Source organism: Oryctolagus cuniculus, chromosome 17, assembly GCF_051225735.1.
Source record: "Oryctolagus cuniculus isolate XC-2025 breed Fujian yellow rabbit chromosome 17, ASM5122573v1, whole genome shotgun sequence".
NCBI classification, from domain to species: Eukaryota; Metazoa; Chordata; class Mammalia; order Lagomorpha; family Leporidae; genus Oryctolagus; species Oryctolagus cuniculus.
This window is the reverse complement of record NC_142883.1, coordinates 45111646-45138393: the sequence shown is the minus strand read 5'-3', so window position 1 is coordinate 45138393 and position 26748 is coordinate 45111646. Positions and strand designations below refer to the sequence as shown.

Here is a 26748-nt window from a genome sequence, read left to right as displayed (position 1 = left end):
TGGCCCAGCCCTGGCCACTGGGGAGAGTGAACCAATGGATAGAAGATCTCTGTCTCTGCCTTTCCCTCTCTCTCTGTAACTCTGCTTTTCAAACAAGTAAGTAAATCTTTAAAAGAAGAAGAAGAAATTGCAATTACTAGGAAGGGAACAGAGAAGACTGCAAACCTTGATTGTATAGGTCAGAGGTAAAAGCCAGAAATACTGGATCCCACTGAGCTAGTAGTTGAATTTAGCTCTGATCAAAATAATCTCACTAGTCTAGTGGCAGTCATACTTGTTAAGACCTTCATCCAGTTGTAAATGTGGGAGCTCAGAATTATAATCCATTTTGTTGAACAGTATTATCCTTCTACCAAAACTGCCCAACAGTGAAAAAAAATTTAAGGGTTGAGGGAGGGGCATGGCATTGTGGTGTAACAGGTAAAGCCACCACTTGCAACACTGGTACCCCTATGGGTGCTGCTTTGTGTCCTGGCTGCTCCACTTACATTCTAGCTCCCAGCTAATGGCCTGGGAAGAGCAGCAGAAGATAGCCCAAGTATTGAGGCCCCTGCCACCCACATGGGAGAACCAGATGAAACTCCTGGCTCCTGGCTTCAGTCTAGCCCAGTCCTGGCTACTGGGGCCATCTAGGTAGTGAACCATCAGATGGGAGATCAATTGATCTCTCTCTCTCTCTCTCTCTCTCTCTCTATCTTCTCTCTCTCTGTCTGTCTCTCTCTGCCACTCTCTATCTCTTGGTGTGTCTCTCCCTCTCCTTATAACTCTGCCTTTGAAATAAAAATATTTAAATTAAAAAAAAAAATGAGTAAGGGGAATTTAAAAAAAACTTTTTAAAGTTAGCTTAGATTGCATTTTTTAAATGTTTATTTTATTTGTTTGAAAGGCAGAGTTTTTTTTTTTTTAAAAAAAGGTTTATTTATTTATTTGAGAGGTAGAATTATAGACAGAGAGAGGGAGAGACAAGGAGAAAGGTTTTCCATCTGCTGGTTCACTCCCCAAATGGCCACAATGGCTAGAGTTGAGTGAATCCAAAGCCAGGAGTCAGGAGCTTCCTCCAGGTCTCCCATGTGGGTGCAGAGGCCCAAGCACCTGAGCCATCTTCTACTACTCTCTCAGGCCATAGCAAAAGCTGGATCAGAAGTGGAGCAGCCAGGACATGAACCGGTGCCCATATAGGATGCCGGCACCTCAGTCAGAGGCTTAGCCTACTACATCACAGTGCCGTCCCCAAAAGGCAGAGTTTTACAGAGAGAGACAGAGACAGAGACAGATCTTCCATCTGCTGGTTTATTCCCCAAATGGCCAAAATGGCTGGGGTTGGGACAGGCAGAAGCCAGGAGCCAGGATCTTCATCCAGGTCCCTCATGTGGGTACAGGGTCCCAAGCACTTGGGCCATCTTCCACTGCTTTCCCAGGCCTTAACAGGGAGCTGAATCAGAAGTGGAGCAGCCAGGACTTCAACTGGCACTCATATGGGATGCTGGTGCTACAGGCAGAGGCTTAACCCACTACACCACAGCACCAACCCCTCTAGCTGAACTTTATCTTTGGTTAAATTTCCACATTCAGCTTCCTTCCAGATTTCTGCTTAGCATTGTTCACTTGGCTTTCCTCATACTACAAAGGAAAGCAGATTTAGCACAAGCTACATGGGCTTGATTTGTTATCTAGGCCGGAACAGATGAGGCAGTATGAGCGTAAATGCAGTCCTGAAAAGCCAGACTTTCACACAAACTGAAGCTGCCTTGGCTAGGCTCACAGTAACTGCAAATGAATGGCAGAATTGACAGTGGATCAAGGCTTGCTATGTTTAATTTTTCTTTCTCAAAACATTTTTCTTGAACTGATTAGAATTTTTTTTATCTAAGCTGCGTTTAAAATATCCAATGCTATTTTTCAAAGTATGATTTTATGAGTTAATTATTTTAAAGGGAGACCATGAAAAGTATTTACAATCAAACTGAAGTCTGAAATGTAGCTATTCATAGTGAAATGTATGGAAAATGTAGGAGAGAGATCTTCACTGTACTGGTGTGATGCCTCTCTTGTCTCTGTGAAGAACACTTCCCAGTAGGAAATGATAGCCGGTCTGCTCGTAGCAGTACTTTCCACAGCTAACAAAGCTGAGCTGCCGAGACCCAGTCTGACGGTGGGAGTGGGACTTGCTGACTCTTGTCTTGACCTTTGAATTCACCAGCTGGATTTTTGGACCAAAAGTACTTGGAGTGGGGACTTTGTGCTACTGTTTGGGGTTCTTCTCTAGAAGTTCTCCATCCTGAAAATCGTTTCTTCAGGTTGTCTATCCTGGTATGACAGAAGGAAGCGTAGTTTTTAAAAAGCCCCCAGCGGCTTAACTCATTTCTAACTTGTAACTAAAAACTTTTCATTTTTTATAGCTTTTTGTCTCCCCACATTTGTTTTATTTTTCAACAGCTTCACTGGTATAATTCATGTATCACAGTTTACTCATTTTATTTACAGTGTACATTCATTTGTTTTTAGTATATTCTGAGATGTGCAGACATTGCCACAAACTAATTGTAGACTGTTTTCATCATCCCCAAAAGAAACCTAATACCCATTAGCAGTTACTGCTCTTTCCCTCATCCTCCTCCCCAGCCCTAAGGAACTGCTAGTCTTTCTGTTTCTATGGATTTGCCTGCCCTGGACACTCCAGATAAATGGGGTCTTATCAGTGAATTTTTGAGGCAAGCTTTTTTCACTTAAAATGTTTTCATGAGTCATCTATATTATAGTATATATCACTACATTCCTTTTTATGGCCAAATAATGTTGTATTATATGGATATATCACATTTTATTTGTCTACTTATTAGTTGATAAACACTGAATGGTTTCCACTTTTTGACTATTTTTTTTTAAGATCTTATTTTTTTTATTGGAGACTTAGAGTTACCAGCAGTGAGAGGGAGAGACAGAGAGAAAGGTCTTCTTTCCGTTGGTTCACTCTCCAAATGGCCGCAATGGCCAGAACTGCGCCGATCTGAAGCCAGGAGCCAGGCGCTTCCTCCCGGTCTGCCACACGGGTGCAGGGGTCCAAGGACTTGGGCCATCTTCTACTGCTGTCCCAGGCCATAGCGGAGAGCTGGATTGGAAGTGGAGCAGCTGGGTCTCAAACTGGCACCCACATGGGATGCCTGCGTTGCAGGTGGAGGATTAACCCCACTGCGCTACAATGCTGGCCCCCACTTCTTGACTATTAATTCTGTATTAATATTTGTTTACTAGTTTTTAAAAAATTATTTATTTCAGAGGCAGAGAGGGAGGGGAGGAGACAACTCTCATTGACTGGGTCAATCCCCAAATCCCTGCAGCAGCCAAAGCTGGAGCAGGCCAAATGCATGAACCCAGAACTCAACTCAATCCAGATCTCCCTCGTGGGTAGTGGGGACCCAGTTGATGAGCCATCACATGCTGCCTTTCAGGGTGCACATTAACAGGAAGTTAGAATTAAGAGCAAGGCTGGGACTCAAACACAGGTGTCCCAAATGCCACCTTAACCTCTGCACGAAACACCTGCCTCCGTTTACGTACAAGTATGTGTGTCGGTGCATGTTTCTATTTATCTTGGTTTGTATCTGGGAACTCACACTGTTTCTTGTGTATGAGACTTGGATTGTGTCTCTGTCCAACAGATCAACATCAACATCAGCCATCATACAACTGAAATTGGTCCCAAGTGAGCCTTCCACAGGACAGATACAAACTATAATGTAGTACATGCTAACAGTGAATGTACAGAAATACGGTTTGTCATTTTCTTTCCATTTAAAGTGAAGTTTTCTGTGTGTAACTAGAGTCCTTCAGTGAAGCAGTTTCCTCTTACAAGTCACTAGGGTAGGAGGAATCCTCTCAGTTGACACTAAAATGAAGAATAATTATCTTTGGTGTGTAAATTTTGCCAGGCGATCTCCAGCAGCATCTCCAAGCAATGTTCATATTACTCCGCCCGGAAGACAACATCAGGCTGGTGAGTGGTATCATCATAACTCTCCTCCTCAAAGCTTCTCTAACATAGCCAATGTTAAACAGTCTTCTTTTTTTTTTGACAGGCAGAGTGGACAGAGAGAGAGAGAGAGAGAGAGACAGAAGGGTCTTCCTTTGCCGTTGGTTCACCCTCCAATGGCCGCCGCAGCCGGCACGCTGTGGCCAGCGCACCGCACCGCGCTGATCCGATGGCAGGAGCCAGGTACTTATCCTGGTCTCCCATGGGGTGCAGGGCCCAAGTACTTGGGCCATCCTCCACTGCACTCCCTGGCCACAGCAGAGAGCTGGCCTGGAAGAGGGGCAACCGGGACAGAATCCGGTGTGCCAGCGCCGCAAGGCGGAGGATTAGCCTAGTGAGCTACGGCGCCAACAAACGGTCATTTTTATATCCCAACACAGTATCAGGAACTATGTGGAACTGGAAAGAAGAATGACATGTCCCCATCATCCAAGAGCTTAACATTTAATTGGGGATATAAGCTGATATGGAGTGATTGGAAATAATTTGATTATCCAAGACTGTTGGGAATTGCCAGTTATTAGACTATCCATAATATCATGAGGTTCAGAAAAAGGAAAGAAAATTTGAGAATTTGATGAAGATTTTATGTAGACAGTAGATCTGAGTCTTGAAAAATTACAAGATTCTAATTGACAGAAAGAAATTTTTCTAAATATGTGAGTAAGAGCAGGAGAGAGTGAAATGGCCCAGAATCTGAAACTGTAGCTTAGTGGGTAAGGCCACTCCCTGCATTGCCAGCATCCCATTTGGCGCCGGTTTGAGTCTCGGCTGCTCCACTTCTGATCGGCTCTCTGCTATAGCCTGGCGAGGCAGTGGAAGATGGCCAAAGTCCTTGGGCACCTGCACCCACATGGGAGACCCTTAAGAGGCTCCTGGCTTCAGATTGACACAGTTCCAGCCGTTGCAACTATTTGGGGAGTGTCAGCGGATGGGAGATCTCTCTCTGCTTCTGCCTCTATGTAACTCTGCCTTTCAAATGAATGGATAAATTAAATAAGAAGAAGAAGAAAGAAAGAAAAAAAAAAAAAGGAAAGAAATGGCCCAGAATGAATCAGGAGACCTGGGGTTGGGTCCTCACTAGTCTCTCCACTATCTCTTGCAGTTGAGAGGACCAAACAGACATGAAAACATATTTAAGGGTGTGAGATGCTGCCTAAATATGGGAATTTTACTACTGTAAGAAAAATATGGCCAGGCCGGCGCCGCGGCTCAATAGGCTAATCCTCCGCCTGCAGCGCCGGCCCCCCGGGTTCTAGCCCAGGTCGGGGCGCCGGATTCTGTCCCGGTTGCTCCTCTTCCTGTCCAGCTCTCTGCTATGGCCCGGGAGTGCAGTGGAGGATGGCCCAAGTGCTTGGGCCCTGCACCTGCATGGGAGACCAGGATAAGTACCTGGCTCCTGGCTTTGGATCAGCGCAGTGCACTGGCTGCAGCGCACCAGCCGCAGCGGCCATTTGGGGGGTGAACCAACAGAAAAAGGAAAACCTTTCTCTGTCTGTCTCACTGTCCACTCTGCCTGTCAAAAAAAAAAAAAAAGAAAAGAAAAGAAAAGAAAAATATGGCCAGAACCGCAGCTCAATAGGCTAATCCTCCACCTTCGGAGCCAGCACCCCTGGTTCTAGTCCCCGTCGGGGTGCTGGATTCTGTCCCGGTTGCTCCTCTTCCAGTCCAGTTCTTTGCTGTGGCCCGGGAAGGCAGTGGAGGATGGCCCAAGTGCTTGGTCCCTGCACCCGCATGGGAGACCAGGAGAAGCACCTGGCTCCTATCTTTGGATCAGCGCAGTGTGCTGGCCACAGCGCGCCAGCCGCAGCAGCCATTGGGGGGTGAACCAAAGGCAAAAGGAAGACCTTTCTCTCTGTCTCTCTCTCTTTTTCTCTCTCTCACTGACCACTCTGCCTGTCAAAAAAAAAAAAAAAATAGACACTAGAAAAATGAGGTATCAAATATAGATATAATGCTCTAAACTGGCAATCCACAGGCAAGAGATGAGTTTTATTTGGACCATATAGTGTTTTATAATGTAAGCTAGAATTTTAAAATTGGGTGATATCATATAAAAATCCAGACATTGTTCTTCAAAAATTGAAGATTTCTGGCAATACTGGGATTTTATTCTTACATGGAAAAACTTAAATAGACTGGAATAGGGGAGAAATGGGGCATAGATCTTTAATTGTCTTGTCTCTTGGAAATTAAAGTCACCATTTATCATCATTCCTATACTGTTAGTTTTCTTATAATAGTGCCTCCAGTAAAAATAGAAAGACAAGGCTAAGATGAGTATGTTTCTTTGTGGCAACTAAAAAGTATTTCCACCCATTTAATATTCCTGTGGCATGCTTCACTCATTTATCTGCTTGTCTGACCCTCTGGATTACTAACTAGAGGTAGTACCTCTCTCTATTCAGTAAGCATTTGGGCCAATCAAGGACCTTAGGTAGCTGCAGTATGATAAGGAAGATTCCTCAGAAGCCAATAGGGTATAGAGAGTAGAAGGAGGCTGTTGTAAGTCAGGGAGGCCTATTTGGTAATTATTGTAATGATCCAGGTGTACAGTAAGGTGGTCTTCTAGGTTTCAGTGGTTACTTGTATATTGAATGAGAGCCACAAACACAATAATTCCAGGTGGTTGAGGTCTGATTTTTCACCCAGGAAGAAAGAAAGTGAATAGAATACAAGACTGTAGAAGGTTGATGTTCAGCCCTCTGAGCTCTTCAGTAATCACCAATTCTTTATTTACTCAGTTTGCCTTTAAATTTCGTCATTTTTCTCTTAAATTCTGTCTTAATATTTTCTGTTATGTTATTTTATATCCTAATCCAAAAGTAAAGTATATTTATGTTAATTTTGTCTGTACTTCTAGATTTACTTTTTTCTTAAATTTTTTTAGATTTATTGATTGTATTTGAAAGTGAGAAAGAGCAGAAAGAATTCTTCCTTCCAGCTTTTTTTTTTTTTTTTAAAGATTTTATATATATATATATTTGAAAGAGTTAGAGAGAGAGGTAGAGGCAGAGAAAGAGAGGTCTTCCATCTGCTGGTTCACTCCTCAAATGATTGCAGTGACCAGAGCTCCTGACCGAAGCCAGGAGCCAGGAGCTTCTTCCAGGTCTCCCAACTGGCTGCAGGGGCCCAAGGACTTGGGCCATCTTCCACTGTTTTCCCAGGCCATAGCAGAGAGCTGGATCGGAAGTGGAGCAGCTGGGTCTCAAAACTGTGCATAGGGGATGCCAGCACTACAGGAAGCATCTTTACCCACTAAGCCACGGCACTGGCCCCCTAAACAACTCTTGAAAAGTATACAAAGGTGGAAGGGTTCTTATTGTATTAATAGTCTAAAGCAGTGACTCTCAGGCTTTAGAGTACTGGAGAATCACCTGAGAGCAGCACCAATCGCTGGGCTCCACCTTCAGAGTGTGATCGGTAATTAGTGTTTTTAACAAGTTTCAAAGTGGTGCTGATGCTGCTGGTGCAGTAATCACACTTTGATTACAATGCCTCTAAAAGCTGTAATAGCGATCACTTGCACACACTGGGTGTTCCAAAGAATGAGACCTTCTGAAAATTGTGTGGTTTGGTAAGGCTAAAGCCAAGGTCTGCCATCACTAACTGTACTCACTTTATCTTCTCGTTGATAACCTTCTGGAGTTAGGAGTTTGAAAGCTCTAAATCTGTTAAAATAATTTTAACTACATGAGACTTGGGAGAGCGTGAAGGAAGCAGTTAAGAAAGCAGAGTTGCCAAAAAAAAAATCTTTTCTTTCCCTAATAGGATTGCAGTTTTAGCGGCTTTAGCAGCTTTATTTTATAAAGTATAAATTCAGAAAATGTAACTGACGCCTCTGAATTAATTCAGAGTTCAAATGACAAGCTATTTTACAGTTGTTTTGAATTGTTGCAAACACATAGTCATTATGTTTGAGATTATTGAGTGAGTCATCTTCAAGAAAATGAGAGAATGCATTGTATTGCTTTGGACAAATTAGCACTTTTCTAACTGAAAGGAACATTTGTAGACTCAAAGCAAGGGCTTTTGTTTGGAGTTAAATTTGGAATGCTAAAACTCTTATCTTGGGACTTGTGTATTAGGTTAAAAGTTTGATGGTCAACTAGAAGTCCTGCTTTTTTTTTTTTTTTTTTTTAAACTCGGTCAAATCCTATGTTTTGTTCTAGCAGTGAAAATAGGATGAAACAAATCTAATCCTCCAGGGAAGCTCTGAGTTCCCAATATCGATATTAAACATTCGCTTTCATACTTAGGAAAACTGTGGCTGGTAAAATAAAGTGCTTTTATAGTACTCTTGCACATTGTCAAAGCTGCATTTAGTTTTAAAAGACTGGGAAATTATTAATTTTCAGGACATTTGAAATAATGTCAGTTAATGTTCTTAACTAGAGCTGAGGCACTAATAAGATACAAAGAAGTTGTTAAACACTTTACAGGGTAATTTAAGAAAATTAGGGAGTTTTTTTGGTTTTGGTTTTATAACATGTGGCTTTTTTTTTCCCCAAATGAAATTGAATGTATTTTTTCATGTATAATTATATTATGTGAAGTGCTTTTTGCTAAACCATACAGTACAAATAGGTACAAAAGTACTTCAAAATGTTCGTGAAAAAGATGAACTTAAAAGAAAAGAGGGGCTAGCTCTGTGATGCAGCAGGTTAAAGCCCCAACCTGCAGCGCTGGCATCCTACATGGGCACTGGCTCGAGTCCCAGCTGCTCCACTTTTGATCCAGCTCCCTGCTAATATGCCTGGAAAAACAATGGAGTATGGCCCAAGTCCTTGGGCCCCTGCACCCATGTAGGAGACCTGAAAGAAGCTCCTGGCTCCTGGCTTCAGATCGGCTCAGCTCTGGCTATTGTGGCCATTTGGGGAGTGAATTAGCAGATGAAAAATCTCTGTCTCTACCTCTCTGTAACTCTGTCTTTCAAATAAATAAAATAAATCTTTTTCTTAAAATATAAGATTATTTTTATGCAAAAAATTTTGAAATCATGCATAGTTTTTCATAAAACATAATTTCTGTGAAATCTTTAAAGATCTCTTGTTTAAAGATTAAAGTATCCTACCCTCTGAGAAAACTGTTCTTAGCAATTTGATTAAGACTCTTTCTAGGCTTGTGTTTGTGTGCATGTGGATAACACACACATCCATATGCAAGCAAACATATTATTCTTTGTTTTCACAAAAATGAAAATAAAATAATAAATACTGCTTTGTAATCTGCTTTCTTCACAGTTTATCATGGATATCTTTCCATGTCAGTGAATGAATTATGGTTTTTAATAACAGAATATAGGCTGGTGCTGCAGCTCACTAGGCTAATCCTCTGCCTTCGGCACCGGCACTCCGGGTTCTAGTCCCGGTTGGGGTGCCGGTTCTGTCCCGGTTGCTCCTCTTCCAGGCCAGCTCTCTGCTGTGGCCCGGGAAGGCAGTGGAGGATGGCCCAAGTGCTTGGGCCCTGCACCCACATGGGAGACCAGGAGGAAGCACCTGGCTCCTGGCTTCTCATCGGTGCAGCACACCAGCCGTAACAGTCATTTGGGGGGTGAACCAACTGAAGGAAGACCTTTCTCTCTGTCTCTCTCACTGTCTAACTCTGCCTGCCAAAATTGATTGATTGATTGATTGATTGATTTGAAAGGCAGAGTTAGAGAAAAACCTTTCATCCACTGGTTTATTCTGCACATGCCCACATTGGCCAGAGCTGGGCCAGGACCTTCTTCCAGGTGTTCTACTTGGCTGTAGAGCACCAAAGACTTAGGCCATCTTCAGCAGCTTTCCCAGGCACATTAGCAGGGACCTGGATCAGAAGTGGAGCAGCTGAAATTTAAACTGGTACCCATATGGGATTCCTGCACCCCAGGCAGTGACTACCTGCTGCACCACAGCGCCGGTCCCTGTGAAATAAACCAGGTGGTTATTAGATATTTATTTATGCTTGTGGCCCTCAGAATTTTCTTTAACTCCTTAACTTAAAGTCTTGAAGTGTAGAAACTTTAAAGTTTCAGATCCATCCCCTGGCATTTCAGAACAGTTTCTTTTTTTTTTTTAAGATTTATTTTATTTATTATTTGAAAGTCAGAGTTACACAGAGAGAGGAGAGGGAGAGGGAGAGAGAGAGAGAGAAAGAGAGAGGTGGTGGTGGGGGTCTTCCATCTGCCAGTTCACTCCCCAATTGGTCGCAATGGCCGGAGCTGTGCCGATCCGAAGCCGGGAGCCAGGAGCTTCTTCCAGGTCTCCCACCTGGCTGCAGGGGCCCAAGGACTTGGGCCATCTTCTACTGCTTTCCCAGGCCATAGCAGAGAGCTGGATCAGAAGTGGAGCAACCGGGTCTTGAACCGGTGCCCATATAGAATGCCGGTGCTTCAGGCCAGAGTGTTAACCTGCTGTGCCACAGCGCCGGTGCCAGAATAGTTTCTTTAAAGATCTCACTGTTCTAATTAGGAGGTAGGTGTTGAGTTAATATCATTGCTCCTGGCCTCTGGTTCCCTTTGGTGTAAGAATTTGTTAACTACTATAGATACTATCCGCAGGCCAGTTACCAAATCCCAAAAATTAAAAGTGCTGTTCTTTGATCTAAGAAGCTTAAAATTGAGTGAATCTAAGATGTATCTATTGAAACCTAAGTCAGTTGCGAAGTAGCTGGCCCTTCCCATTAGGATTGAGGGTCATCCTGTTAAAATTAGTTGAAGCAAGGGAGAGCCAAACATTTAAAATGCTACTATTATAAATAAATCCATCATTTTTTAAAAAAAGAGACACCTAATGTTTTCACTGAATATCACTTTTAAAAAAGAAACTCTTTATTTGCTGTCTTCTAACTTGGCCTGATGACTTTCATTTTAGGCAATATGTGTGGAGGTTTTTTTTTTTTTCCTTTTATCAGCCTAACTTTGCCAGTCAGTTACCACTGGTTGGTATAGAAGCTGTAAAGAAATTGTCATAAACACAGTTCAGTTGTTCTAATGCCATTTGTATTTGAGCCGTGCCAGAGGGTAAAAGAGCCCCTAAGCATTCAGGAAATGACACGGTAAGCTTGGAGCTTGCCAAGACAAGCCCAAGATTAAATATGTATTAGTATCTGAGGTCTTCTCTTTTTTTTTTTTTTTTTTCAGATTTATTTATTTTACTTGAAAGTCAGTTATAGAGAGGCAGAGGCAGAGGCAGAGAGAGATGTCTTCCATGTGCTGGTTCACTCCCCAATGGCTGCAACAGCCAGAGCTGGGCCAATTTGAATCCAGGAGCCAAGAGCTTCTTCTGGGTCTCCCACACGGGTGCAGGGGCCCAAGGACTTGGGCCATCTTCTACTGCTTTCCCAGGCCATAGCAGAGAGCTTGATCAGAAGTGGAATAGCCAGGACTTGAACCGGTGTCCATATGGGATGCCGGCACTGCAGATGGCAGCTTTACCCGCTACGTAGCCACAAAGCTGGTCTCTCAGAGAACTTCTATAAGAAATTCTGGTTTACTGTGCCAGGTTTTCTAGTTAATTTAGCATGCAGTTGGGTGTTCCTTTAATGAGATAAAAAGTTGATGCTGCCTCCCAGTCTACTTTATGTGCATTCATTACTGTCCATAGATCTTGGCATTTAGTGCTCTATCCTTGATCCCACCCTATCCAGGTATGGGAAACCTCAAAATCATATGGTCTGGCCCTGCCAAGGCAGCTGCAGACAGGACTTGAAATACAATCAATCCTGGGCTAGCATTATGGTGTGGTAGACTAAGCCTCTGCCTGCAGCAGCAGCATCCCGTATGGGCACCAGTTTGTATCCAGCTGCTCTATCTACTTCCAGTCAAACTCTCTACTAATGGCCTAGAAAGCAGTAGAAGATGGCCCAAGTGCTTAGGCCCTTCACCTGCGTGAGAGACTTGGAATAGGCTTCTGGCTCCTGGCTTCCAATCCACCCAGCTCCAGCCATTGCAGCCATCTGGGGAGTGAACCAGCAGATGGAAGACCTCTCTGTCTCTCTCTCTCACTCTCTGTAACTCTGCCTCTCAAATAAATACACAAATATTTTAAAAAATTAAATAAATTTATAGCAGGCTAATTTTTAAGTTGATAGTTTTGTGTGGCCTACAAACGATGTTATAAATATCCAAATAGCCTTTGGCATAAAAAAGGTTCCCCACTTCTCGTCTATACCTCGGTCTATTTAAATGTTAGTTTCTCTTAGCTTCTCCTAAGTGAATTTGGTTTTTGAAGGCTGTCTTACTTCATGGGACATGAAGCTAGCAGCATAGCTCTATATCTTGTGCATTTGGAGTCTGAATGGTGGCATTATATTCTTTTTTTTTTTTTTTTAAGATTTAGTTACTTGAAAGAGTTACACAACAGAGAGAGAGAGAGAGAGAGAGAGAGAGAGAGAGGTCTTCCATCTGCTGCGTCACTCCCCAGTTGGCCGCAGTGGCCAGGGCTGTGCCGATAAGGAGCCAGCAGCCAGGAGCTTGCTCCGGGTCTCCCAAGTGGGTGCAGGGGCCCAAGGACTTGGGCCATCTTCTACTGCTTTCCCAGGCCATAGCAGAGAGCTGGATCAGAAGTGGAGCAGCTGGGTCTCAAACTGGCGCCCATATAGGATGCTGGCACTGCAGGCAGTGGCTTTACCTGCTATGCCACAACACCAGCCCCAAGGGCATTACATTCTTGTTGTGTGAGCTGTTATTAGAAACAAGCTTTAATGTAGCCATTTCTACTGCTATTTGTTTATTCCTAGATTTTCCTAGGAATGTCAGAATAGGTACAAAAAGATAGCCATTGGGAGTCTCACCTCTCCATTGCTAGTTGGATCATGTGCGCTATGTAACGATGGCTCTTTTTCTCTTTGCCTGGCCATCTGGAAATAGTGACAGAATTAAAGGGAAAGAGACTTCAAGAAGAATTCTAAATAGAAATTCTGACAACTGTCTGGAGCTGGTTAATGGATTAAAACTCAGTTTGTCTTCTGAAATGAGGAGCAGGGGTTATTTTCTTCAGAGGAAATTACCTCCAGAGCACATTTTCCTGGCTGCAAAGGATCTTATCATTGTATTACTGTTTTTGTTATTATTAACAATTAAAAGAAGGACCAGGAGGTGTAGTCTGTGAAGGCAGAAAGACAGTCTTTCTCCTCCACTTTTGAATCTTCAGCATCTATACTTAACGACATAGGTAAGTACTTGAGTGAATGTTGCCGAGAAGCCGTTTTACTTTATTTTAAAGTTTATAAAGCATCTTTTTGAACTTATTAAGAAAATTTCCAACATTTTAGAGGAAAAATATATCCTCATGGATTCTTTTATTTTTAAAGATTTATTTATTTATATGAAAGAGTTACACAGAGAGAGAAGGAGAGGCAGAGAGAGGTTTCCATCTGATGGTTCACTCCCCAGTTGCCACAACGGCCAGAGCTGCGCCAATCCAAAGCCAGGAGCCAGGAGCTTCTTCCTGGTCTCCTATACGTGTGCAGGAACTCAAGGCCTTGGACCATCTTCTACTGCTTTCCCAGGCCACAACAGAGAACTAGATTGGAAGTGGAGCAGCCGGGACTGAAACCAGTGCCCATGTGGAATGTTGGCACTGCAGGAAGTGACTTTACCAGCTACGCCACAGCACCAGCCCCCCTCATAGACTCTTTACTGGGCTTTAATAACCAGCAACACTTTGCCTTGCTTCTTTTATCTCCCTCTACCCCGACTTTTTGCTTTTATTGTTGGAATATTTTCAAAGATCAATAATTTTCAAATTTTTGTGAAAAAACCCACTTGTAGAAAATGCAGTTTTTATGAAGATTTATTGATTTACTTGAAAGGCAGAGTTACACACACGGGGAGTGGGGGAGAAAGAGAAATCTTCCATCTGCTGATTCACTCCCCAAATGGCCAGGATGGCCAGGGCTGGGCCATTCTGAAACTGAGAGGCAGGAATTCCATCTGGGTCTCCCATGTGGGTGCAGGGGCCCAAGGACTTGGGGCATCTTCTGTTGCTTTCTCAGGCTCATCAGTAGGGAGCTGGATCAGAAGTAGAGCAGCTGGGACTTGAACCAGCGCCCATATGGGATGCCATTATTGCAGGTGACGGCTTAACCCACTATACCACAGTGCAGGACCCCTGTTGTTGGACTATTTTAAAGTAAAACTCAGATACCATGTGGTTTCATTAAAGATGCTTAAGGAAAAAACATAGTAACTGCAATGCCGTTGTTATGCTAACAATAAATTCTTAATTTCATTTAAGACCTTATCCATATTCAGATTTTCTGAAGGCCTTTCAAAAAATAAATTAGCATTGGCCGGTACCGAGGCTCAGTAGGCTAATCCTCCACCTGCGGGCGCCAGCACACCAGGTTCTAGTCCTGGTCAGGGCGCCGGATTCTGTCCCGGTTGCTCCTCTTCCAGTCTAGCTCTCTGCTGTGGCCCGGGAGTGCAGTGGAGGATGGCCCAAGTGCTTGGGCCCTGCACCCCATGGGAGACCAGGATAAGTACCTGGCTCCTGGCTTCGGATCAGCGCAGTGCGCCGGCCGCGGCACACCAGCCGCAGCGGCCATTAGAGGGTGAACTAACGGTAAAGGAAGACCTTTCTCTCTGTCTCTCTCTCACTGTCCACTCTGCCTGTCAAAAAAAAAAAAATGAGCATTAAAAATTTTTGACAAAAAAATGGAAAGGCTTCTGAAAAACGAGTCTCTTAATTTTCACTGGACCTAAGGAAGAAAATCTGTAGTAGAGCACAGCCAGTAACTCTAGGTAATACTAATAGCTCTATACTGTAGTTATTTGTTGGAATTGCATCTGTGAGACAAGTACTATCATTTGTATACTTCACATTCTCTTCTTCAGTCTCTAGAATATAACTCTGTTCAGTTGATCAATACACAATGTATAATTATTCTAAAATATCACAGTGTACCCCAACAAAGAGATTATTATCTGTCAATTAGAGAAAAATAAAAGAACATGCTATGGTGAATATTTTGAAGTATGCTATAATTATTATGCTAATAATATTATGCTAATAGAAAACACTTAGTGAGCATTTACTGTATGCTAGGCTCTATGGTTTATATGCATTATTTAATAAGATTCAGAAAAACTCCTAACACATGGATATTATATTTCCCATCAGACACTTTAGTGACAAACTAATTTTTTTTTCTAAAGATTTATTTATTTATTTGAAAGGTAGAGTTACAGATACAGAGGGAGGGAGGGAGGGAGAGAGAGAGAGACAGAGACAGAGACAGAGACAGAGAGAGAGAGAGAAAGGTCTTCCATCCACTGGTTCACTCCTCAGATGGCTGCAACAGCCGGAGCTGGGCTGATCCAAAGCCAGGAGCCAGGCGCTTCTTTTGGGTCTCCCATGTGGGTGCAGGGGCCCAAGCACCTGGGCCATCTTCCATTGCTTTCCCAGGCCATAGCAGAGAGCTGGATCGGAAGTGGAGCAGCTGGTACTCAAACCAGCACCCATATGGGATGCTGGCACTGCAGGCAGCAGCTTTACCAATGTGCCACAGTGCCTTCCTCCATACCAAAGGTTTATAGTTAGTATACAGGTGAGCTGGGATTTGACTTCAGGTCTCCCAAATACTGACTCTGTTGCCTGAGTGTGCTTTATTAAGATGCTGATGTAAAATGGTGTATGATCTGAAATTAACCTTCTAAATTTCTTAATCTCTCTGTTGTTTGTTAACCTCCAGGCTGTAAGACTGGAAAGTACTTACCAGAATCGAACACGCTATATGGTAGTGGTTTCAACTAATGGTAGACAAGACACTGAAGAAAGTATTGTCCTAGGAATGGATTTCTCCTCTAACGACAGGTATGGTACCAAAAATTGCATGCCTGTGTGTGTGTGTGCGTGAGCGTGCGTGTGCGTGTGTGTTCAAAAACAGCTTTTTAAATAACCTTTTCCAGTTGTCTTTTTTTGTTGTTTTTGATTTTTCAGTTTACTTCATACATGTATGATTAACTCTGTGTTATATGAAGAGTTCACAAATAGTATGAAGGAAAAAAAACTGTTCCTCAATAGTCAAGACAAGGGCTCTTCAACTCATTGCTTCTCAAAGTGTCAATTTCAGTTCTACAGATTTCCTTTTAGGTACTCTATTAGTTATCACAGATCTGGGAGAAGTATTATATTTGTCCCTTTGGGACTGACTTATTTCACTAAGTATGATGTTTTCCAGATTCATCCGTGTTATTGCAAATGACCAGATTTCATTTTCTTTTTTTTAACCACTGTGTAGTATTCCCTAGTGTACATATCCCATAATTTCTTTATCCAGTCTTTGGTTGAATGGCATTTAGGTGAATTCATGTCTTAGCTATTGTGAATTGAGCTGCAATAAACATGGGGATGCAGATAACTCTTTCATATGCTGATTTCATTTCCCTTGGGTAGATTCCCAGGAGTGGGATTGCTGAGTCATATGGTAGTCTATATTCAGATTTTTGAGCTATCTCTATACTGTCTTCCATAGTGGCTTTACCAGTTTACATTCCTGCCAACAGTGGATTAGAGTTCTCTTTTCCCCACATCCTTGTCACCATTTGTTGTTTGTTGATTTCTGTATGAAAGCCATCGTAACTGGGGTGAGATGAAATCTCACTGTGGTTTTGATTTGCATTTCCCTGATGGCTAGTGATCCTGAACATTTTTTCATGTGTCTGTTGGCCATTTGGATTTCCTCTTTTGAAAAATCTCTGTTTCAGTCTTTTGCCCATCTCTTAACTGGGTTGTTTGTTTTGTCATTGTGGAGTTTCTTGATCTCTTTGTAGATTCTGGTTAATCCTCTATCAGTTGCATAGTTTGCAAATAATTTCTCCTATTCTGTCAGTTGCCTCTTCATTTTCCTGACTGTTTCTTTTGCAGTGCAGAAGCTTCTCAATTTGATGTAATCCCATTTGTTAATTTTGGATTTGATTGCCTGTGCCTCTGGGGTCTTTCCCAAGAACTCTTTGCCTGTTCCAATGTGTTGCAGGGTTTCTCCAATGATGACTAATAATTTGATGAAGTCGGGTCATAGATTTAGGTGTTTAATCCATTTTGAGTAGATTTTTGTTTAAGGTGTAAGATAGGGATCTTGCTTCATACTTCTGCATGTGGAAATCCAGTTTTCCCAGCACCATTTCTTGAAGATACTGTCCCTGCTCCAGGGATTGGTTTTAGGTCCTTTGTCAAATAAAAGTTGGTTGTAGATGCTTAGATTGATTTCTGGCATTTCTATTTTGTTCCATTGGTCTATCCATCTGTTTTTGTACCAGAACTAGACTGTTTTGATTACAGCTGCCCTGTAGTATGTCTTGAAATCTGGTATTGTGATACCTCTGGCTTTGTTTTTGTTGTATATGATTGCTTTAGCTATTTGGGGTCTCTGTGTTTCCATGTGAATTTTAGCATCATTTTCTCTAAATCTGAGAAAAATGTCATTGGTATTTTGATTGGGATTGCATTGAATCTGTAAATTGATTTTGGAAGAATGGACATTTTGATGATACTGATTCTTCCAATGCATGAAAATGGAAGATTTTTCCACTTTTTTGTATCTTCTCTTATTTCTTTCTTTAATATTTTGTAATTCTCATCATAGAGATCTTTGACATCCTTGGTTAAATTTATTCCAAGTTATTTGATTTTTTTTATAGCTATTGTGAATGGAATTGATCTTAGAAGTTCATTCTCAGCCGGCGCCGTGGCTCACTTGGCTAATCCTCTGCCTGTGGCGCCGGCACCCTGGGTTTTAGTCCCAGTTGGGGCACCGGGTACTAGTCCCAGTTGATCCTCTTCCAATCCATCTCTCTGCTGTGGCCCAGGAGGGCAGTGGAGGATGGCCCAAGTGCTTGGGTTCCTGCACCCACATGGGAGACTGGGAGGAAGCACCCGGCTCCTGGCTTTGGATTGGCATAGCGCGCCGGCCATAGTGGCCATTTGGGGAGTGAACCAACGGAAGGAAGACCTTTCTCTCTGCCTCTCTCTCACTGTCTATAACTCTGTCTCTCTCTCTCTCTCACTGTCTAACTCTGCCTGTCAAAGAAAAAAAAAAAGTTCATTCTCAGCCTTGGTATTGTCTGTGTATACATAGGCTGTTGATTTTTGTGTATTGATTTTATATCCTGCTACTTTACCAAACTCTTCTATGAGTTCCAATATTCTCTTAGTGGAGTCTTTTGGATTCCCTTTATATAGAATCATGTCATCTGAAAATAGGGATAGTTTGACTTCTTCTTTGCCAATTTGTATCCCTTTGATTTTTTTTTTTTTACTACAGAGTCAAAGATGTTTTGTGGTATCCAGTGTACCATTTTGCACTTTTTTTTTAAAGATGTATTTATTATTTGAAAGTCAGAGTTACACAGATAGAGAGGGAGGAGAAGCAGAGGGAGAGAGAGAGAGGCCTTGCATTCGATGGTTCACGCCCCAACTGGCCGCAATCTGGAGACAGGAGCTTCTTCTAGGTCTCCCATGTGAGTGCAGGGGCCCAAGGACGTCTTCTACTGCTTTCCCAGGCCACAGCAGAGAGCTGGATCGGAAGTGGAGCAGCTGGGACTCGAACTGGCACCCATATGGGATGCCAGCACTGCAGATGGCGGCTTTACCCTCTATGCCACAGCGCTGGCTCCCGAATTCTGTTGTTAAGGCTTTCTTCTGCTTCACCAATTTTGTTGTTAAAGCTTTCTACCACATTTTTTATTTGTTCTGTTGAATTCTTCATTTCTAAGATTTCATTTTGATTTCTCTTTAAGATCTCAATTTTGTGGGAGAAATTTTCTTTTATGTCATGTACAGATTTTGTTAGTGCATTTGCTTCTGATTTCTTCTATGTAATTTTTTTTAAAGATTTATTTATTTATTTGAAAGAGTTACAGAGAGGCATAAAGGTCTTCCATCCACTGGTTCTCTCCCCAGTTGGCCACCATAGCCAGAGCTGTGCCAATCTGAAGTCAGGAGCCAGGAGTTTCTTTTGGGTCTCTCATGCAGGTGCAGGGACCCAAAAACTTGGACCATCTTCTGCTGCTTTCCCAGGCCATAGCAGAGAGTTGGATTGGAAGTGGAGCAGCTGGGACTTGAACCAATGCCCCTATGGGATGCCGGCACTGCAGGTGGCGGCCTTGCCCGCTACACCACAGCACCAGCCCACTTCTGTTTAATCTTATGATCAATTTTTTGAATTCCATTTCTGGTATTTCTTCAATCTCATCATCTTCACAATCTAATATTGAAGTCTTGTGTTCTTTAGGGGTTGTCATGTTGTCTTCCTTATTCTTGTTTCTTGAGTTGGTGTGTTTGTTATTCTGCATTTGTGGAGATACTTGTTGGTTTCTACTTTTTTTTTTTTTTTTTTTTTTTTTTGCTGTGGTGGCTTTTATCTTAGTGCTTTCCCTCTGTTGATCAGTGGAATATCTGCTTTCAGTGAATACCTAGAGGTGTGTAGTAAGGTGGCCAGGAAGCTCTGTTCAGTTCTCCAGGGTAAAAGGTGTATCCAAGGTGACATACCCTGGTTTGGCGTGGTAAATGTCCTCCTTTTATTTTTTATTTATTTATTTTTTTATCAGAGAGGAGGTTTATTCTGCTCAGTTGAGCTTCTCTCCTCAAAGGAGACTGGGTATTACATTTATCCACTCTGCCCCAAGGACCACATGAAGAATCCGTGCTATCCTCAGTGTAAGCTCAGATTCCCCAGCAGTGGCCCTCACCTGCACAGCCCTGAGCGTGTGAACCTTCCACAGTGACAACCCAAAGTCGCAGCCACACCATGAGCCCTCACAGCCTCAGTTTTTTCACAGTCCTGGCACACAAGCCTGCCATGGTCATGAGCACCCGGCTGCCTGTCCGTTCTCCCCATCAGACTCAAGAGTCCACTCGGCGGGTTGCTGGGCTCTGTCACGAGTTGGTGCAGCTGTTATATATGTCCAAAATGGCACCTGCTCCTTATCAGCTTGTTACAGGATGTTGTTGCAGGGTGATCAGGGAGAGAGAAACATGCCCCTCTTTTCTTTTTTTCTCCTCTAGTTTGACAGGTACACTATCGCCATGGGGCTCCAAGCCGGGTTCTCTCTAGGCTCTTCCTGCAGCTTTATCACCAGTGGCTCGGCCTGCTGTAGTCTGGTCTCACTTCACTCTCCAGCACTGGTCCAGAGGCACTCAGCTGCTGGGGTCCTAAGTTGTGGGTGTCCAAGCTCTCCATGTAGGTCCTCTGTGTCCCTCTGGTTTATGTAGAGTTTCCTCTGCTGTTTTTCCCTAACTCCTTCCTGAGACTGCACTCTTTCTACTTTTTTTAAACTATCTTCTCTAGAGAAGTAAACTCCCTCCCTACTCCACCATCTTAATCCCCTCTCTCCAGTTGTCTTTTCTTTTTTTGTTTTTGTTTTTTACAGGCAGAGTGGACAGTGAGAGAGAGAGAGAGAGAGAGAGAGAGAGAAAGGTCTTCCTTTTTCCATTGATTCACCTCTCAATGACCACTGTGGCCAGCCCACCATGCTAATCCGAAGCCAGGAGCCAGGTGCTTCTCCTGGTCTCCCATGCGGGTGCAGGGCCCAAGTACTTGGGCCATCCTCCACTGCCTTCCCGGGCCACAGCAGAGAGCTGGCCTGAAAGAGGGGCAACCGGGACAGAATCCGGTGCCCCAACCAGGACTAGAACCCGGTGTGCCGGTGCCGCAGGCGGAGGATTAGACTATTGAGCCGCAGCGCCAGCCTCCAGTTTTCTTTTCAGTCCAAAGAATCTCATGTTTTTCTCCCATTAAAGGTCAAGATAAAACTAGAGAACATAAAAGTATCATGTGTGGTCTTGAGAGACAAGCATGTCTTTAATTGTGTATTCCTAGTTTATCACTATTCCTTACCCTTTTCCCATCTTTATATAATAATTTTATAAAACAAAATGGCTTAAGCTAGAAATCTCTCCCCCCAAAACTGTCTTTTCTTGACACTGTATTTTACTCAGTAATAATTTACTTAGATATGATTCGATATGATCTGTCCCTCGTGGTTGTGCATCTGTGGCCCTGGCTTCAGAAAGATCCCTCTTAAGCTCCTGTCTTTTACGTGTGTATCTACTGCTTGAAACCTTGCTTTTACCAAATCATATGCCCCTTTTCTCTTCTAGTTAAGGGCTGGGAGGAGGAGGAATGATTATTTCAACTCAAGGCAGAAACTTTTATAATCATGCGCCTTTGGCTTTAGCTGTACTTTCCATTCCATAATTTAAAATATCACACATTATACAGAACCAGACTTTTTTGTGTCCTTAATTCTTGTTGCTTTCCTTTTTTATTTTGCCACTTCTCCTGGAGAAATCTTAGGAAGACTGTGGAATGTGGCTGCTAAGCAGATCTTTACACTGTAGATAATAAGCCTCAGGAAATCCTGCCAGATGTCTCAAAGCATTGACTTCCTGGTTTAGGACTATAATGGAACTGTGGAATAACTAGGGGTGTGACCCAGGCCTGGAGAATTCAACCACAAAATAAGGAGGAGAGAGTGATTCTAATTATTCTGGTATTGGGGGAAGGAGATCACATTGTCACTAGAAAATTTCTCAGACAAGTGTTTACCTAAGCTTATTACATAGAAGTCAGTCTGAAAATGACTTGTGGGATCAAGGCCAGAGTTGTTAACTTGTATGCCACTTATAGCATGTAATTATATGCTCTGAATTTACACAGGCTTGTAAACCACATTTAAGAAGCTTTCTCCTACATGGTTTTAACTTCTGGTGACGTTAAAACAAAGGAGAGTGTTCAGTAAGCATTCTCCTGTAAGAGCACCTTCTGCATGTGTAGTCATTAGGATTTTAGGTCCTTTCTTTTGGGTTCTTACTCTTCAGATCTGTGCTTTCCAGATCTAGTAGTGGTAGCCACTAACTACATGTGGCTATTTAAATAAATAAAAGTTTCAGTTCCTAGTCATAACTAGGCACATTTCAGGTACTCAGTGGCCTGTGTAACTGGTGGCTTCCATATTGGACAAGACACGTAAAACATGTATAAAACATTTCCATTATTGTAGAAAGGTCAGTTAGACAGCACTGTTTCTGCTCATATTTTTTATGTTCAGTTTTTTTGTGGGTTGAAGAGCATGTAAAACAGGAACTGGTGCTGCATGGAAACTTCAGTAGTCTTCCCCTCAAGACAGAAGGTAGTAACTGCAGACTCTCCTGACCCAGGGTATGAGCTGTCAGATGTCGAGTGTTTTCTCTTTCACTTTATCCTAAACTGTATCAGAAAGAATGCTTCTTAATAAAGTAAGTGCCCGATAATTTATCCTCAGTGAACATCATCTGTCTTACATAATAAGTCCTGCCTGAATCATATCTGCCAGGTATCACTAACAAAAGGAAATTTTAGTTTATAGAAGGCAAAATGAGATATGAAAAACTAGAAATTAGTTTTTATTCTGTGGTTTTCAAAATGCACTGGATATATTGTGTTACAAACTATCATTCACTCCCCAAATGGCCCCAGTGGCTGGGGCTGTGCCAGGCTGAAGCCAGGAGCCTGGAGCTTCTTCCCAGTCTGCCACATGGATATAAGAGCCCAAGCACTTGGGCATCTTCTGCTGCTTTCCCAGGTACATTAGCAGGGAGCTGGGTCCTAAGTAGAGCAGCTGGGTCTCGAACCAGCTGCCATATGGGATGCCCAGTGGCAGCAGCACAGATGGAGGCCTAACCTGCTACATCATAATGCCAGCCCTCTAAAAATACATCTTTTAAGAGAGAGACAAAGAGAGGTCCCATCTGCTGGTTCACTCCTCAGATGCCCATAATGTCCAGGGCCAGGCTGGACCAGGCCAAAGCTGACACACTTCATGTCTACCATGTGGGCATCAGGGACCTAGCTGTTTGAACCATCATTTGCTTTCTCCTATGGTCCACATCAGCAGGAAGCTGGAATAAAGAACCAAGGCTCAAACCAAGGGACTCCATTATGGGATAAGAATATCTTAAATGTGGGGCTGGAGCTGTGGCACAGCAGGTTAACACCCTGGCCTGAAGTGCCAGCATCCCATATGGGCGCTTCAAACCGGGTTTGAGACCCGGTTGCTCCACTTCCGATCCAGCTCTCTGCTATGGCCTGGGAAAGCAGTAAAAGATGGCCCAAGTCCTTGGGCCCCTGCACCCACGTGGGAAACCCAGAAGAAGCTCCTGGCTCCTGGCTTCGGATCAGCACAGCTCCGGCCGTTGTAGCCAATTGGGGAGTGAACCAACGGATGGAAGACCTCCCCCTCTCCCTCCCTCCCTTTCTCCCTCCCTCTCTCTCTCTCTCTGCTTCTCCTGCTCTCTGTGTAACTCTGACTTTCAAATAAATAAATAAATCTTTAAAAAAAGAGAATATCTTAAATTGCTTCTAAACTCCTAGGCCAAACACCTGCTTTCATTTTGTTTTTTAATTTCTCTTTTTGGGGCCATTGTGGCACAGTGGGTTAAGTCACCACTTAGAACACCAGCATCTCATGTCAAAGCACCAGCTGGAGACCTGCTGATCCATTTCCTATCCAACTCCCTGCCAATGTCCCTGGGAAAGCAATAGAAGATGACACAAGTTTGTGGGCCTCTGCCACCAACATGGGCAACCTAGATTAAGTTATGGAGTTCCTGGCTCCTGGCTTCAGCTTGACCCAACCTGCATAATGCAGCCATTTGGGAGTGAACCTACAGTAGAGGATATCTCTCTCTCTCTCTCTTCCTCTCTCTCACACACCCCCATCCTGTCTCTCAAAAAGCAAGTATTTGTTGGATGGGATGAGTATGAGTGTATGCTAAAATAATTAGATATAGTTAAATAGAGAAAAATCTCATTAGACTCACGTAAACTGTACAAAAATACCAAGTGTGCCTAACCTGGGCCCCTTTTTGCTATTGTGTGATAAAGCTACTACTTTATTTTAAAAAGCATTCTGACCTGAATACAAGCCAGAGATGTGATATTACTTCCCACATACCATTCAGTCTTGTTCACAGGCTGACTGGTATCTGGTTACGAGCTCATTTTTTGAAGCTTCTGTATAGTTCATTTCTAGATTTGTCACAGGGCTTCCAACCATCCATATTTATATTCCAAATTATATTTCTTGCCAGGACCTTGTCTAAGCACTCAATAAATAAAAAACAGAAACTACTTTAATATAACCCCATGCCATCTTGGGAAGCAATTTTCAAAGCCAGTTTTCTGTGTGTTCACCTCATCTACTCAGTTGTCTTAGTTGCTCTTGGACTCTAGCATTATACCTATGCTTTTGGTGGTCAAGCTCAGGCTCTTAGTGAGGATAAGCTGTTCTAGTTTTGATCTGGATCTTCTATGCTCTGGAATCAGTAGCAGAGTGTTGAGTAACAGACTAGCAAGTGTACTGAACAGCCCAACTAGGGGTGGCCTTCTTCAGCTTTTCAATGACTCCAGAAATTAAAGTTTTATATTCTTCATGTGGTTCCTATTATTGTTTTAAGAATTGTTTATTTCAAAGGTAGAGATACAGAAAGAAAGAGATCTTCCATCCACTGGTTCATGCTCCAGATGGCCTCAACGGTCAAGGATGGACCAGGCTGAACCCAGGGACAAGGAACTCTGTTCAGGTCTCTCACTTGGGTGGCAAGAGCCCGAGTACTTGAGCCACCTTCTGCTTTCTCAGACACATTAGCAGGGAGCTGAATCAGAAGCAGAGCAACCGGAACTCAAACCAGTGCTCTGATACGGGGTGCTTGGTGTCAGAAGTGGCAGTTTAAACTGCTGTGGCACAGCACAGGCCCTTCGTGTTTTTAAAGATTTATTATTTATTTGAGAGGCAGAGTTACAGAGAGAGGGGTCTTCCATCCACTGGTTCACTCCTCAAATGGCCACAATGGCTGGAGCAGGCTGATCCAAAGCCAGGAACCAGGAGCTTCTTCCAAGTCTCCCATGTGGGTGCAGGGACCTAAGTACTTGGACCATGTTCCATTGCTTTCCTAGGCCATTAGCAGAGAGCTGGATCAGAAGAGGAGTATCCAGGGCATGAACCAGCACCATATGGGATGCAGGCACTGCATGAGAAGGCTTAACCTACTCTGCTACAATGCTGGCCCCATTATCAGCATTTTAAGATGAAGAAATTAGGGGCCAGCATTATGGCATAGCGGGCTAAGCTGCCACCTGTAACACTAGCATCCAATATGGCTGCTGATTCAAATCCCAACAGTTCCACTTCTGACCCAGCTCCCTGCTAATGCATCTGGTAAAGCAGTGGAAGATGGCCCAAGTCCCTGGGCCCCTGCCACTCACATAGGAGACCCGAAGAAGCTCTTGGCTCTTGGCTTCAGCCTGACCCCACACTGGTTGTTGTGGCCAGTTGGGAATGAATGAGCAGATGGAAAATACCTCTCTCTCAGTCTTTCCTTCTTTCTCTATGTAATTCTGCCTTTCAAATAAGTAAATAAATATTTAAAAAAATAAAGAACTACCCTTTTGTTGGTTGTTGACATTCCTATTAACTACATTTCAGCATGCTAGTTTAGTGCATAGTTACCAAGCATAGTTTTATTTATTTAATTTTTTAGAAAGATACTTTATATTTTTAAAGATTTATTTATTTATTTGAAAGAGTTACACAGAGAGAGAAAGAGATGGATGGGCAGAGAGAGAGGTCTTCCATCTGCTGGCTCACCCCCCAATTGGCCTCAACGGCTAGAGCTGCACCTGTCTGAAGCCAGGAGCTTCCTCTGGGTTTTCCCACGTGGGTGCAGGGGCCCAGGACCTGGGCCATCTTCTACTGCTTTCCCAGGCCACAACAGAGAGTTGGATCAGAAGTGGAGCAGCCAGGACTCGAACCGGCACCCATATGGGATGCTGGCACTGCAGGCGGCGACTTAACCCACCATGCCACAGTGCCAGCCCCACATAGTTTTATTTAAGTTGTGGCTGGTTTCTCTAACTTGATCACAAGTGATCAATAATTACTTTTTAAATTCCCTTATCCTTTTACATTATTGTATTCTCATGTTAAGTGAATCTCATGTTAAGTGAAACCTCAGAATTAAGCAAATCAATCATTCTAAAGTCTTCAATTGCCAGCAGTGGTTCTTGGTTTTAGAAATAACCCTTGGAGGGACTGGCATTATGGACCAGCATTGTATATGAGTTCAGTTCGAGTCTTAATGCACCTGAGAAAGCTCCAGAAGATGGTCCAGATGCTTGAGCCCTGCCACCCCCATGGGAGACCCAGATAGAATTTTAGCCTCTGTCTTTGGTTTGGCCCAGCTATAGCCGTTGCAGCCATTTGGGAGTAAACCAATGGATGGAAGATCTATCTCTCGCTCTATTTATTTGAAAGGCAGTTACAGAGAAAGATAGAAGAAAATTGATTGATCTGTCTTCTGTCTGCTGGTTCACTCCCCAAATGGCTGCAACATCTGGGACTGGGCCAGGCTGAAGCCAGGGACCAGGAGCTTCTTTTGTGTCTCCCACACAAGTGCAGGAGTTCAAGGACTTGGGCCCTCCTCTGCTGCTTTCCCAGGCCATTAGCAGGAAGGTGGATCAGAAGTGGAGCAGCCAAAACTCAAACTGGAGCCCGTATGGGATGCTGCCACTGCAGGCAGAGGCTTAACCTTCTGTACCAGAGTGCAGGCCCCATAAATAAATCTTAAATAATAATAATAATCCCTGGGGCCCAGTGTTGTACTACAGTGGGTTAAGCAACTGCCTAAAATGCCAGGATCCCATTTGCACCAGTTCAAGTTCCAGCTTCTGATCCAGTTCCCTGCTATGTGCCTGGA

At 43.3% G+C, this 26748-nt stretch overlaps 1 protein-coding gene across 10 annotated transcripts in view; it reads left to right on the top strand.

Moving 5' to 3' along the window:
- Nucleotides 1-26748, top strand: part of SSH2 (slingshot protein phosphatase 2) — a 281689-nt gene that overhangs the window by 201423 nt on the left and 53518 nt on the right. For all 10 annotated transcript variants that reach the window (XM_070061153.2, XM_002718906.6, XM_089317535.1 and 7 more), the window contains 2 exons: nucleotides 3930-3994; nucleotides 15707-15828. In XM_070061153.2, coding sequence (XP_069917254.2) covers nucleotides 3930-3994; nucleotides 15707-15828 — 187 coding nt within the window. The remainder of the gene's footprint in view (nucleotides 1-3929; nucleotides 3995-15706; nucleotides 15829-26748) is intronic.